This window comes from Lutjanus erythropterus, chromosome 15 (genome assembly GCF_056507025.1).
Source record: "Lutjanus erythropterus isolate fLutEry1 chromosome 15, fLutEry1.hap2, whole genome shotgun sequence".
Taxonomy (NCBI): Eukaryota; Metazoa; Chordata; class Actinopteri; order Lutjaniformes; family Lutjanidae; genus Lutjanus; species Lutjanus erythropterus.
In genome coordinates this window covers 31,578,003-31,591,692 of record NC_139331.1, presented here as the reverse complement: position 1 = coordinate 31,591,692, position 13,690 = coordinate 31,578,003, and the positions used below count along the sequence as shown (strand labels likewise).

Genomic DNA, 13,690 nt, shown 5'->3' with positions numbered 1-13,690 from the left:
CGACAGCAGTAACATCCTCGCCCACGGTCACATCAAGTGCCTGTGAGGTAATGATGCGCAAACACGCTGCACTTGAAACAACCAACAGCAAATCAGAGCCGATAATTAGACAACTGCCAAAGTGCTAATGTCTGCTAACGTGCAGGCTGTCTGCTCTCTTTGCAGGACGACAAACCGGAAAACATCAGACAACTCAGCAGTGACAAAAAGACCAGCAAAGACTGTGACTGCGAACTGTATTAAAGGGATAGTTTGGATTATTTGAAGTGGGGTTGTATAGTCAGTTTAGATGGTGGCCGACGTGCCCCGAGTTTTGGAGAAGCAGAGAGGAGTGGGAGCTGAACTTCTGAGGACAGGGTTAGCAGCAAAACATCTTTTTTAGCCACAAAGAAAAAAAGCTGTACGTTACCTTTTATGATATTGCCATTCATTCATTCACCTTGCAGTCAGACACAAAACACAAACTACATTGTAAAAAAACAAAACAAAACAAAAAAATTATAACTTTTAAAGGTAGTGTCCGTGCAGAATTTGAAAAGAAAAGTAGAAGTAATTTTGTAATGATTCAAAACAAATAAACCTCTGTAGTCAAATAAACTTGACACTAATTCAGTTGTACTTGAGAAAACATGATCCACAAACTTAAAATATTAGGTTGAACCAACAATTCTTCCCCAACTGTAAAATAAAAGTCTCAAGACATTTTGAACTCTCATGCAGTGCATGCTGGGAAGTCTGGAGTATGAAACTTAATTTAATGAATCAGTGTAACAGGACATTTTAACATTAGCTGTACCTCTTGTTCTCACTGAACTTGGCAAAAGTGGGTTCTCATTAATCATCACAAGTAACTGCTTTTCTTAAATGTTTAATGTGTGCCTGTAAATTATTATAGTTTTGTATGTTTATTTTTGTACACAGGACTTTCTTGGAAAAAGAGCTTCTTATGTCAGTGACACTGCTTGACACCGACTGAACTCTTCATTCAAGTCAAAAGACTTCAGCTTAGAACAACTCATGTTTATATGTATATACAAATACATATGTATACTTACTTTAAGTTAATTAGAAAAAAAAGGTGATTCCACTGAATTCCTGTATGATTTTTTTTACAGTATAACAAAGGTAAAATGACAGATTTTGCAAATAGATATGATTGAGTGAGAGAGAGAGATATATATCATGTTTACATAGCAGTAGTTTCCTGTCGGAAAAGGCTGTTTGCAATTTTATTCTTTTAATTTTGCTGTGTGAAGCACTTTGTGCTGCATGTTTGTATGAAAGGTGCTATATGAATAAAGCTGAGTTGAGTTGACAACAAAGTAAAGCCATGAAAATATTCTAAATAAAGTGTAGCCAACATGTAAACTGACAGATTTTTATTTAAGAAGCTAAAATATATTTTGCTGCTGAAATTTGCTGCTTATCTTCCCAGCTGGTTCTCCTCTCTGCTTCTCCAAACTGAGGGCGTGTCGACCGCCATCTACTGTAGATAAAACACTGCTATCAATGAGTACCTCATATGAACCCACTTCAAATAATCTGAATTATCCCTTTAACCCACTAATGAATCCTCTTAATTGATTGATCTTCAAAGCATTGAAGTTCTTATTCAAATGGAAATAAAAGCAGCACCCAGAAGCAGCATAAACAAGATAGGAGATCAAACAGCGTGTCTTACTTTGAGTATTCTTCATTATCTCGGTCGCAGCGAGAGTCCTTGTGTTTCTCCCAGTCTTTGCCGTGTTTACATGTGGTCAGCAGGATAATATCTTCCCCGTTGTGGATGTGATACAGAGCGTTCCTCGTCTCAGAGCCGATGCCAGTGAGGTATCGCTTCCCTTTGAAAACCAGCAGGTACTTCCTGGAGGGCGGCGCATCGTTGAGCGTCAGATAACCTATGCCCCCTCCTTTCAGCGGGTGATCCTTGGAGAACAGAGGGATGGAGATATCAAAGTTGGTTCGGAAGTTGACCACATCTGCGCTGGCCTTGGCCAGCATGGCCTGGCCCACCTCAAAGCCCAGATCCTCCGTGTAGTCCGGCCAGGTGCCGGAGTACAGGTTGAATATGAGGTGGTTCCTGCCATCGTTCCACGTTGGAAGGCTCTGGATGCGAAGCCTGACGTTCTGGACGTACTGAGCCGAGAGCTGGTCCCTGTCCAACGTGTCCACTGCCAGAACGAACAGGCAGGCCCGCGAAGGGTCTCTGGTGTGGAAGCGAGACTCCTCGATGGACGACAGGATCTTCTGGTAGGTCTCGGAGATCTCGTCCCCTCTCTGAGGAGGGTAAATGTAAACCCTGAAGCCCGACTGGCAGCGAGCAAAGTCGAAGCAGGTTTCCATGCGGCAGCGCTTGTTCTTGTAGATGTTGTCGCGGATCGCACGACGTTCTCGAGGCGAGGTGTGCTGGTGATGGAGCTGAGGGCTGTCCTCCTGGACACACAGGGACAAACAGTTAGGAAAACCCAAAATACAGCAAAAACACATCTGTTACACCCCCACAGCTTCCACACATCTGTCTGTTTCATCAATCAATCAATCCTGCATTGATCAGTTCTCAGCTAACACATGAAAAAAAATCAATTCCAAAGATTTCTGTGAAACATCAATGATCTGTGTGAGAGTATTAATAACACCTGAGAGGATTTCTGGCTTCCTCAGGCTGTCAGCAAAAGAAATCATTGCAGTACTGACTGGGGGTTTTAGTGCTTTGTTGCATGATGGAGCAACAGCAGCTCTGATCAACCAATACAAGTTGAAGTTGAAGTTGAGTCTGTGATTCCTTTAAAGAAGCAGTTCGCAGCCATCCTGACTTGTGACCCAAAATACAGCAAAATTACACCTATTATACCACCTTGTTAAGCTGACATTTATGTGTGTATGCTTATCAATCCATCAATCCTGCATGATTAACTCTCACTCTACACGTGAAAATTATGATGTTCCTGCAACATTACACTTAAAACATTGCAGCAACATTCCCAAAATGTTGCATTTAAAATGTTACATTGCAGCAATGCAGCAACATCACGCTTTAAAAAGTTATGTTGCAGCAACAATAGTGCAAGATTACATTAAAAATGTTATGTTGAAGCAACAGCCCTGTCTTAGCAGGGACCGCTGCATGCAACATCCCAGTGATATAAAGTGCTGTCGTCAAAATGTCTCCAAAAAGTCGTGGAAACGTTGGGAGAACGTACCAGCTACATTTTAATTAACATGCTGTTGCAGTCCTGTGAACGTCACACCACAAAGAAGTACGTTGCAGCTACAGTCCTGCGATGACTTTGTGTCAGCGGGGTTCCATTCAGGTCAAACAGAGTCAGAGAGCTGTTTATTGTTGTGCATACAGGCTGACTGGAGGCTCTGCTACACTGAATGCAACGAGACCTTAATTAGTATCATTGGTAACAGCTGTGTTTACCCTACAGTGCTATTTCATATCAATATGGCTGCCGTGATAAAGATCTATTAGGAAATCTTCCTCGTTGTGCAGCTCTGTGCAGTGTTTTGGCAACTCATAAGCTTTCCTGGATCTGTTTCTCCAACCAGACTTCCTGGATTGTATTTCATCCTCTCACTGATAAATCAAGCAACACAACTACACCACCGCCGCATTGTTTTTTGATATAGTCCTGTTTCTGGTCTGGCGCCGGTTCAGACCTGTGAGCAGTTCACCCAAACAGTGATGTTTCTTTCTCAGATTGCATCGCTTGAATCGTTTTTAGAGGCCTGAGGAGGTTAAACCAGGGCCGGACAACGTAGCTGAAAAATGTAGCTTGGCAAAATATTTTATTTCAGTTGATACTGATAATAACTGATAATGAGTAATGGGGCAGTGGCAGCCTAAGAGGGTCACCGGTTCAGTTCCCCGACAAGCAGGATTATGGGTGGGGAAAGTGAAAGGCAGTGCCTTACCCTCCCTCATTACCACTTGAGCGAGGCCCTTAACCTCAGCTGCTCTGGTGGAGCTGCTCAGCGGTCGGCAGATCAGACTGTGGTTTTACTGGGCAGCTTCCAGGTGTGAATGTGTAACTGTGTGAATGTGATCGGTGCGTTCCTGCAGAACAGAGCATCGCTCTCAGTGAAGTCTCACTGAATAGAGAAAAGGTTTAAAAAAGTAATTTTTAAAGACCTATTTTTAATAACAACCAGGGGAAAAAAAGTTGAATTTAACCACTTTATTTTGAATTTAACTGTCTTAGTTTTAATGCAACCATTTTATTTATCAACACAAAGGTAATAGACCTAATGCATTTTTAAAAAACATATGTATTTCTTTATCATCTGCACTCACATTTTCACTCCATGCTGTTTCTATTGTTGTATCACATTTCAACAGTGCTGAACTGAACAACACACCTGTTTAATGACTGGTTCATTGTGTGTCACCTACAACACAAGGGATATGACAGGCTGTTTATGAGCCAGGGTGTCTTCATAATGTGCTTTCATGGCAGTTGGCACATAATTCATTTAACTGAGACTACTGAACAAATTTAATTTATTAATGAAGTCAAAAACATTTTGTTATGGATAATTTATTTATAGAAAGTCATGAGTGTGGGCACAGGTAAAATAATCTGGCTTTTATTGTGGAAAAACTACAAAACAAACTTTGACCCCACATCCTGCTAAACATCACTGTTTGATCTGACAGCGTTGATGGCTAGCAGGTCGCTAAAACTGATGACATAAAGGCAAAAATAGCCAATGGAGAACAGTACATCGTCAAAAGTCAAGTCGGAGGTTCGGGTGGATTTTGGTGCACTCAGACAGTGAGTATAACGCTGTCAGGGGCTTTTTCTGCTCGTAAAATGTTTCAAAATGTATTTGCATCTAATAGTTGCAAGCTAAGCTGGAAACACATCAGCAGCTACAGGAGCACAGGCAAAGTGAGTGACTCTCTATGTGTGTTTAATCATGGGTGCAGGTCGGGTCGCAGGGCTCATATTCACGACTTTGAGTTAGAGATAATTGCGGGTAACGGGTTGGTTCTGGTTCTCAGCTTTCTTTTGCAGGTGGCGTTTGCAAAACTGGACCCGTGGAAGACTCTGATCAAGCGTCTACTCCCAGTACATATCGCCACTGTTTTATCGTCCAGGCCTGGGTTACTCCATCAAGTATTTCACATTAAAAAACAAAGACTAGAAAGGTTAAAGAAAAAGCTCAACACATGACACTTTGAAATCAGCTACAGTAATCATGGATCATCTTTTATCCAATTTTAAAACCATGCATTTTTTAGAATTTATTCAGTTTTTGGTACAGTGGACTTTCCTGATGATACTTTTATGAATTTGAATTTTAAGTTTTTTGTTCTGGTTCATGGTTAAGGAGGTGACAGATTCTCCATCATTTTTTTTTCCAGTCTACCTCTTGCTCTCCCCCCTCCAGGTATGGCTCCAGCAGCTGGGTCGACTCCGGCCAGTGCCTGGGAGGTCTGGACGGGCTTCTCTGGGGCAGTGGCTGGGGCTGGAACACGTCCTGGCTCTGGTGGTGGTAGTAGTACTGGTATTCCTGCTGGTGGTACTGGGGGTACTGGGGAAACTGGTGATACTGGTACGGCTGCTGCTGGAAGTCCCCGATTTGCAGACCCCACAGGTAGATGAGGAAGAGAAGACCGGCCCCCACAGACACGAGCAGGTACCGCTTCTTGGCCTGCATGTGTGCTGTGGGGGGAGGAAGAGGAGGACGTGGTGGGTAGAACCAGGGAGGAGGACGGGAGGGAGGTGCAACAACAAGAGGAGAAGGAGGTGAGGGGGGAGCGAGAGACTGATAGGGATGCAAGGGAGAGGGAAAGGAAGGGATTTGAAAAAGAGGATGAAGTAAAAGAAAGAGAGAAAGGGAGGAGGAGTAAAAGAGGCAGAGAAAGAAAAAAGATAAAAGGTAAAGAAGAAAAAGGGAGGAGAAGGAACCAGAGGATGAGGAGAGGAGGTGCAGGGAGGTAGACACAGGTCAGCTCGACCCACAGGGTAGCCTCTCTATCCACAGCTCGGCATTTTGGGATTTGGAGTCACTAAAAGATATAAGAAATAGAAATGAATTAAATTGCCAATAAAGTCTCAAACACACAACACACAAAAAAAAAAACTCTGAAGAAGGACCATAAACATAATACATTTCAATCATCACTATTATCTTTCTGGTGCGTTCAAAAACAGCTTGGACAAATCCTATTATAATATATCTGTCAGTATCTTTATTTTAATTTTTTTTTACTTTGCATTTTTTGTAGATTTAATCTTTTTGCCTCCACTAATGGTCAAAATGCATTTAGAATGCAAGAAATCCCACTAAGTAACTTATTGTCAAACAGTAGAATCCTGCCTCCATTATATATGTTTGTCAAAAGTGTTATTGATTTTTAAACTTATATCGTCATTGGAATCGGCCCCCAAAATCCTGTATCAGTTGGGTTCTAATCTGTAGTCTGTGACTCTAACGATCAATCAGAGAAATCCAGAAAAGACCCCACATGCATTTTGCTCAGGCTAAACTTCTGTAAGCAAAAATTTAAAAAGAACAGTGATATCTTGCAAAATGTTGTTCTTTGGCCTGAGCCCTCTGAGCTGTTTGCAGACCACCTAATATGTTATCAATGACATCAGATTTTAATATCTTGTGAATCATCAGCACAAATCAGTGAGACATTTGTCATGATTTAGATCCAGTGAGCAAACAAGCACTAAGGTTTTAGCTCTCTTATAGAAACCATTTGACAGTTCTGGCAATGAAACACCTGTTTGCCTTTAAGCAAATATATTTGCCTTAATTCAATACGACTGGATGCATTTTACAATTTTTTTTTTTACAAAATTTGGCATTGACTGTGCAGGACTTTGTTAATGCAAAATGAAACTTAATCAGTCTAAAGTGCCCTGGGTTAACATGTGAATAAGACTGTGAATATATTGCGATATTTTCATCGATATAAAGTGTAACAGTTTAAGGTGCGTAATGAAGGAGAGTCAGCTGGAGATTTATTAAATCTTAGATAATGTTCGGTAACACTCTGTCACTAAAATGCAGGATTTCTAAATGGAGTTTGGTGTGTCGTATACCTGATACATGAGGGAATAAAACGTGGGTCATTTATTGCATTTAGTAAACCATCATCCTTGCAAATGATATTAGGATTTTGTTTTAAAGTGCTGTTTGGTGCATCTCAAGATATGATCTGTTCTTTTATCAGCCAAGTTATTATTAGATTATGATTAGTCTGCATATGCAGGTTTGTTTCAGTTTAATCTACCTTAGAAGGTAGATCACTGAGAAGTCCCAGAGGAGCATTCAGGACCCCTAAACTACCCCTGTTGTCAATTTGCACACCAAACTCCGTTCAAAAATCTACGAATTTAGTACTCGTGAGCAGTATCATCCAATGTGGGCTTGAATGAGTTGTAAAACAAGACTTATTAACAAAGTTTGAGCAGTTTGCAGTTGCTGTAAGTATTGTGAATATATACCGACATTTTTCTCAATGTAATCAAGGTGCGGAATGAAAGAGCGACAGCTGGAGATGTATCAAATGTTTATTAAATCTTGGATCATGATCGATATGCAATCTGGCACTAAAATGCAGGATTTCTGAATGGAGTTTGGTGCACTGTACCTGATACACGAGGAAACAACACGTGGGTCATTTATGGCATTAAGGAAACAATCACCTTTGCAAATGATATCAGCATTGTTTGAATAAAAGTAATGCTCTCTTTATTGACAATGATTGGAGAGCTGTCATCCAGCTGCACTCACCTGTTTACAGGGAACACCTGTGGTCCCGGACAGGGACTGGGATACCCGCTGCTCTCCCCTCCAGCCTGAGCAGGACTCCACAGTTTGGAAACACATTCTCCAGCTTTCCCCCCCGAGAAACTCCTGATCACAAATCCATCCACAGATCGCAAATTGTATTAAAACCACGTGCGAGGAAAATGAAGCGGTCAGTGAGCTCTGAGCCAGAAACGGTGCGCTGCCTTCATCCTCCACCGCGTCCCGGTCACAAAGTTTCCTGGAGGAAGGACCACGGGCTGATTTTCACGCGCGCGGCTCCGTGTCAGCACGGCAGGTATCCACGGTGCGAATTTAGACACACAATCATCTGCCAGAAGAGCCGTGATAACATCGGCAGCATCCATCCAGAATTAACTGATGTGTTAAGCAAGGCGCGTACATTCCCAATCAACAGTCCCCTTTACCAAAAAAAAAAAAAAAAAAAAAAAAATCCCAGAAAGAGAGAAGATCCAAACTTTGGTATTTAAATCCACACTCCCACCTGTGAAAAATGAGCAGAAATCATCATCCCAGGTAAGTTAAAGAAAGAGACGCGCTTCAGTAAAATGCTATTAGGAGCGACTTCACGGTCCGCTGAGCAGCAGGCAGCAGGGTTTTCACAATGGGGTTAAAGTAACGGATCAACTGAACACCGGGAGTCTTCGGGGTTATTCCATCCCGACTGCTCGCTTCCAACAGACCCGCTGTCCTCACGTCTCCATCCTCAAATCCTCAGTTGGATCTGGGCTGCGCCACCGTGCAGCATCCAGCAACATCAGCAGCAGCGCTGATAAGCCAGACAGCAGCGAGCTGGCAGCAGGCTGCACGGGGGGATCCGAGCAGGCATGGGGCGTCAGTTGGCTCTGAAAATAAGGTGCGGAGGGAGCTCGCTGTAAATCAGCATCTTTCAGTCTGGATGAGTCAGTTTAACGGTGAATAAAGTCCAAGAAAAAAAAAAAAAAGTCTTTTGATGGTAGAAGTCCCAGAGGAGCTTTCAGGACCTCTAAACTGCCTCTGTCATCCCTATTTTCTGTTTGTGAGCCAAACTCCACTAAAAAATCTGCCAATTTAGGATTTGTTATCGCCAAATATGAGCTTGAATAACTTGTAAAACGTGACTTCATAACACAGTTTAGCTATTTTAGGATGCACATCTTTTTCAGCTTGGATGCAATTATACTCTCAAGGTACAGACAGATGTTCTATATTGTCTATTTTTAGTCTATATATGTAGGTTTGTATCAGTTTAATGGAAGGTGAAGTCCTAAGAAATAAGCAAAAGCCAAACCTCATTCAGAAATCTGCAAATTTAAGATTTGTAAGTATTATCATCAAACATATACTTAAATAAGTTGTAAAACAAGACTTGATAACACAGTTTAGACTTTTGAGGAGGCATCTCTTTTGCAGCTTGTCCTGAATGCAGGATGCAGATTCACTCTCAATGTATAAACAGTTGTTCTATATTGTTTTTCATATATTGTCTTTAAAAAGTCCCAGAAGAGCATCCAGGACCCTATTTTCAGTTTGCAAGCCAGACTCCATTCAGAAATCTGCGAATTTAGGGCTGGTCATCAAACATAGATTGTAAAAACCTGACTTAATAACAACATTTAGGCATTTTAGGATGCATCTGTTATGCAGCTCCAATACAATGTGAACTTTTAAAATGAATTTGACTATATTTTCTTCCCACCAGTATGAAGTCCCAGAGGAGCATTCAGGACCTTTAAAGTGCTTGTGTTGTTGCCATTTTCAATTTGCAGGCCAAATTCCATTAAAAAATCCGCCAGTTTAGGATTCATGAGCGTTATCATCAAACATGAGCTTAAACAAGTTGTACAACATGATTTAATAACAAAGTTTTGGCTTTTTAGAATGAGTAATTATAATTAGTCTGCATTTTGTCTCTGTCCAGTGAAACTCACTTGTCTCCAAAATGTTAACATTTCAGAAGCTAAGAAAAGCAGACAATTTTTCAGCTTTGTGGCAATGCATTTTTCAGACGATCCATTGAGTTTGTAAATGGTTTGTTTTGCTGAGGAAATATGAGAATTGTCTCAACTCATAAAGGAGCACTTCCTTCTTCAGTTTCATGGAAAAATCACCAAATTTGGAGACAAGTGGTTTATTACAGGACAACAACATGCAAGTTTGTTTGTAGCAGTTTAATGGTGAGTAAAGTCTTAAAAAATGTCTTTGGAAGGTGGATCACTGCAAAGTCCCAGAGGTGCATTCAGGACCTCTGAAGAGCTCCTGTCATTGCTGTTTCCAATTTACAAGCCAAACTCAATGCAGAAATTTGCAGATTTAAGATTCATAAGCGTTGTGATGAAACATTCACTAAATTAAGTTGTAAAACAAGATTTATCAACATAGTTCAGACATTTTAGTATATATCTCTTGTGCAGCATGTAGTTGGCCCGATAAAATGTGAACTTTATGATGAATTTGCTTGTAGTGAAGTCCGAAGTCAACATCTTTGGAAGTTAGATCACTGAGAAGTCCCAGAGGAACATTCACAACCTTTAAATTGTCAATTTGCAAACCAAACTGAATTTAAGATTTGTGAGCATTATCATCAAAGAATTGACTTATTTACAATAAATTGTAAAAAATGACTTAATGACAGAGTTTGGACATTTTTAGGATGCATTTCATACTTAGCTTATAGTTTTTACAATCAATTCTGAACTTATAAACAAAGCTGTGGTTTTGATGAAGTGCTGCATGGTGCATCACGAGTGTTGAATGGATGCAAATTCACTCTCCAAGTATGAACAGTTCTATCATCTAGGTGATATTGCCTAGGCTATAATTAAGACAAAATTAAGCTTCACTTTAGGGGCTGTTAGTGATCTACATGTTACTTGTCACATTTGCAAAATAAAATCTTCTTACCCCGAACTTTTTGTATTCTTCCCTGGAGGTTATGATGATTTGGTGGCTGATGTTAAAGGGATTTGTTGAGCTTGTCAGGATTTAGTGAACTGACTCTTAATGCAAACCTATGCACTTTTAATTAAGTCTTAGCTCATTAAATCTCTTAATGATTCGAATATTCGGCCCAATTAATCAACTTCGACCACATGTCTTTCCATCTCATCTGCCCTTCGTTAATGTTGCTGTTATTTGTAGAGCAGCCATTGACTGAATAAAATTAATTTGCTCGTGATTTAAAAAGATGTCATTATCTCATAAATTAGAGAGGGAGTTTACAGATGTTGTGGCTCCACAGACACACACACACAGGCACATGATGTAGCAAACAGCGCCATCTTGTGGTCCATGTTGTGGCATCACTTCAGTGGATCATCTGTCAGACTGTACCAGGTGTCAGGGTGAATTGTGGGGATTATTTGTGTTACTCAGATTCCAGATAATTACTGCTGGACAAGAACTGGGTAAAAATGACCAGTTTAAAAGTAAGCCTTTGCCTATGTTAAGACCACATCTTGTGGAGGAGCGGTGGAAAAAGTACTTAGATCCTTCACTTGAGTAAAATCAGAAATACGGTAGTCTAAAAAATACACTTATTTTTTTTTATATAATATTTAATAATTTCTATTTTAATCAGTACTGAGTACATCTAAGAGTATGTTAATGTTGTGGTTCATCAGTGTGGAGCCAGTTTTAGACACTTTGTATGCTACTGAGTAGATTTTTTTGTACTACATCATATCATTTTAAAATGCTGAACTGCTTCTTAAAACCTTTTGTGTAGATTCTTGAGATATAAAGTGTGGCAAACTTTTTAATGTAAAAAAAAAATTAACTTGTCACTGTAAGTGTCAAATAAATGTAATGGAGCAAAAAAAAAAAAATATATTAAGAAAGAAGTGTAAAGTAGCAGAAAATGGAAATACTCACCTGTGGTAGTGAACACTGTCTCCCTGACAGGTGTGGCATATAGAGATGCTGATTAAGCAATATCATTATTGTACAGGTGTGTCTGTTGTGACTGGTCACAATAAAGCGACACTCTGAAATGTGCAGTTTTATCACAAAACACAATTCCACGTATATCACACGTTTTGAGGGAGCGTGCAGTTGTGATGCTGACTGCAGGATTCTCCACCAGACCTGATATTTGTGAATTTTGAACCAGCAGGGGTGGAAGTAACGAATTACAAATACTCAAATTACTGTAATTAAAGGGACTGTTTACCCATAAATGAAAATTCAGTCATTATTTCCTCACCCTCATGCTGTTTTTTTAGTCCACAAAACACTGCTGGAGTTTCACAGGAAAACAGCGCTGCAGAATCTCCCAAAGAATGGAAATAAATGGTGATCAGTTTTCAAATGTAAAAAAACAACTGGAAAACAAAACATAAAATGCTTTCATACTGCTTGTCTGGCATAATCCAAGTCTCCTGAAGTCCCAACATGCCGTTTGCACACTGTCACAACACACACACACAGTTCAGACAGTTCAGACAGTATGCATGTGCACATGAATGTGGCTCCAAGCTAAAGATCCATAGTGAAGATTCAGGCTAAAAACATGGCGTAAATAATATTTTTTGGGTCACCTTTGCATGTTGGGGCTTTAGGAAATTTGGATTACACCAGATGAACACCAACATCATGTTACAAGAATCTGCACACAAATGACCCTTCGCTAAGCCCCACCTCCAAACAGCAACTGTCCAATCATAGCTTCGCAACTGTAACTAGATTTCTAAGCCAAGTTAGCCTCGCTCTTATCCTGGCTGTCTTCCACGATGGCCGTCTGGCTGGTCCGGCTGGTCCGGCTAGTCTGGCTGGGTGACCTGTATCAAGTTCCACTGCACTAATCGAGTCCCTCGTGTTTCAACAATTATCCCCATTTTCAATGTTAAATCTGCCACCATTATCGCTGTAAACTGCATAAATGCAGTGTGAGAATGGAAAGTTTGGCAGGCTTAGGAACAGTAACTAAGGAGGATGGGGCGTACCAAAGGTTAAATTCCTGGAAGCTGAAAACATTTCTCACATTCTCCAGACATGTCTCCCACTGAGCGGGTTTGAGAGGCTCTGGATCAGCGTGTGCAACACTTTGTTCCAGCTTTTCACAGCCATTAAAAGAGGAGTGGACCAACGTCCCACAGACCACAATCAACAACCTAATCAACTCTATGTGAAGGAGATATGTCACACTGCGTGAGGCAAATGGATGTCACACCAGATACTGATTGGTTTTCTGAAGGCTCTGACTTTATTTTAGCCTTTGAAAAACAAGACATTAGTGAGGATTTCTCATCTGTAATCTCTGGCCGTACAATAGCAGAATAAATCCATGGACAGGACTCTTAGTTGGATGAGAATGCATCGGCACAGACCAACATTTGTCTGAAATGCTTGCGGTCTCTCTCTGAAGTTTTGTTTTCACTTACCTGTACTGCGATAACTCTGAAGGATTGGCCGGTGTTGATGGCTTCACGGTCGATTAGGGGATGATAAATCTGAAAAGGTCTCACACAGCAGCAGAGACAACTTTGATCTGTTTCCAGTCTCAGTCCATCGCTTCACTTCCTCATTTTCACCATCAATCTGGAGGCTTATGGGACACCTCAGGTGACTGTTAGTGAAATCTCTCTTCTCTCCTCTACCAGCTTTTAGGATGAAACTGTGATCAAGCTTTAAAAAGGTTTTGTATTCAGATTATGTCCTATAATAGACCTTTTTCACAGCAGCCATTTTGACATGAAATAGTCGGTAAACACAGGTGTTACTAATGACCGTAATTAAAGTCTCATTCCATTTAGATCAAACAGAGTCAGGGTGCTGCTATTGTGCATGTTGGCTCACTGAAAAGGCTCCTCTAGCATGGAAAATTAATTAACGTCATTGCTAACTCCTGTGTTTATCCTACTATTTCAATATCAATATGGCTGCCATGAAAAAGGTCCATTGATTTTACTTCACAGTA

At 40.6% G+C, this 13,690-nt stretch overlaps 1 protein-coding gene across 1 annotated transcript in view; it reads right to left on the bottom strand.

Moving 5' to 3' along the window:
- LOC146314660 (exostosin-1) overlaps nucleotides 1–7,882 on the bottom strand; it is a 288,208-nt gene extending 280,326 nt beyond the window's left edge. The window contains exons 1-3 of the mRNA XM_084738257.1: nucleotides 7,759–7,882; nucleotides 5,377–6,019; nucleotides 1,682–2,433 (exon numbers count right to left, since the gene is read on the bottom strand). Coding sequence (XP_084594383.1) covers nucleotides 1,682–2,433; nucleotides 5,377–5,667 — 1,043 coding nt within the window. The 5' untranslated portion in view covers nucleotides 5,668–6,019; nucleotides 7,759–7,882. The remainder of the gene's footprint in view (nucleotides 1–1,681; nucleotides 2,434–5,376; nucleotides 6,020–7,758) is intronic.
- Between the last annotated feature and the right edge of the window lie 5,808 nt (nucleotides 7,883–13,690).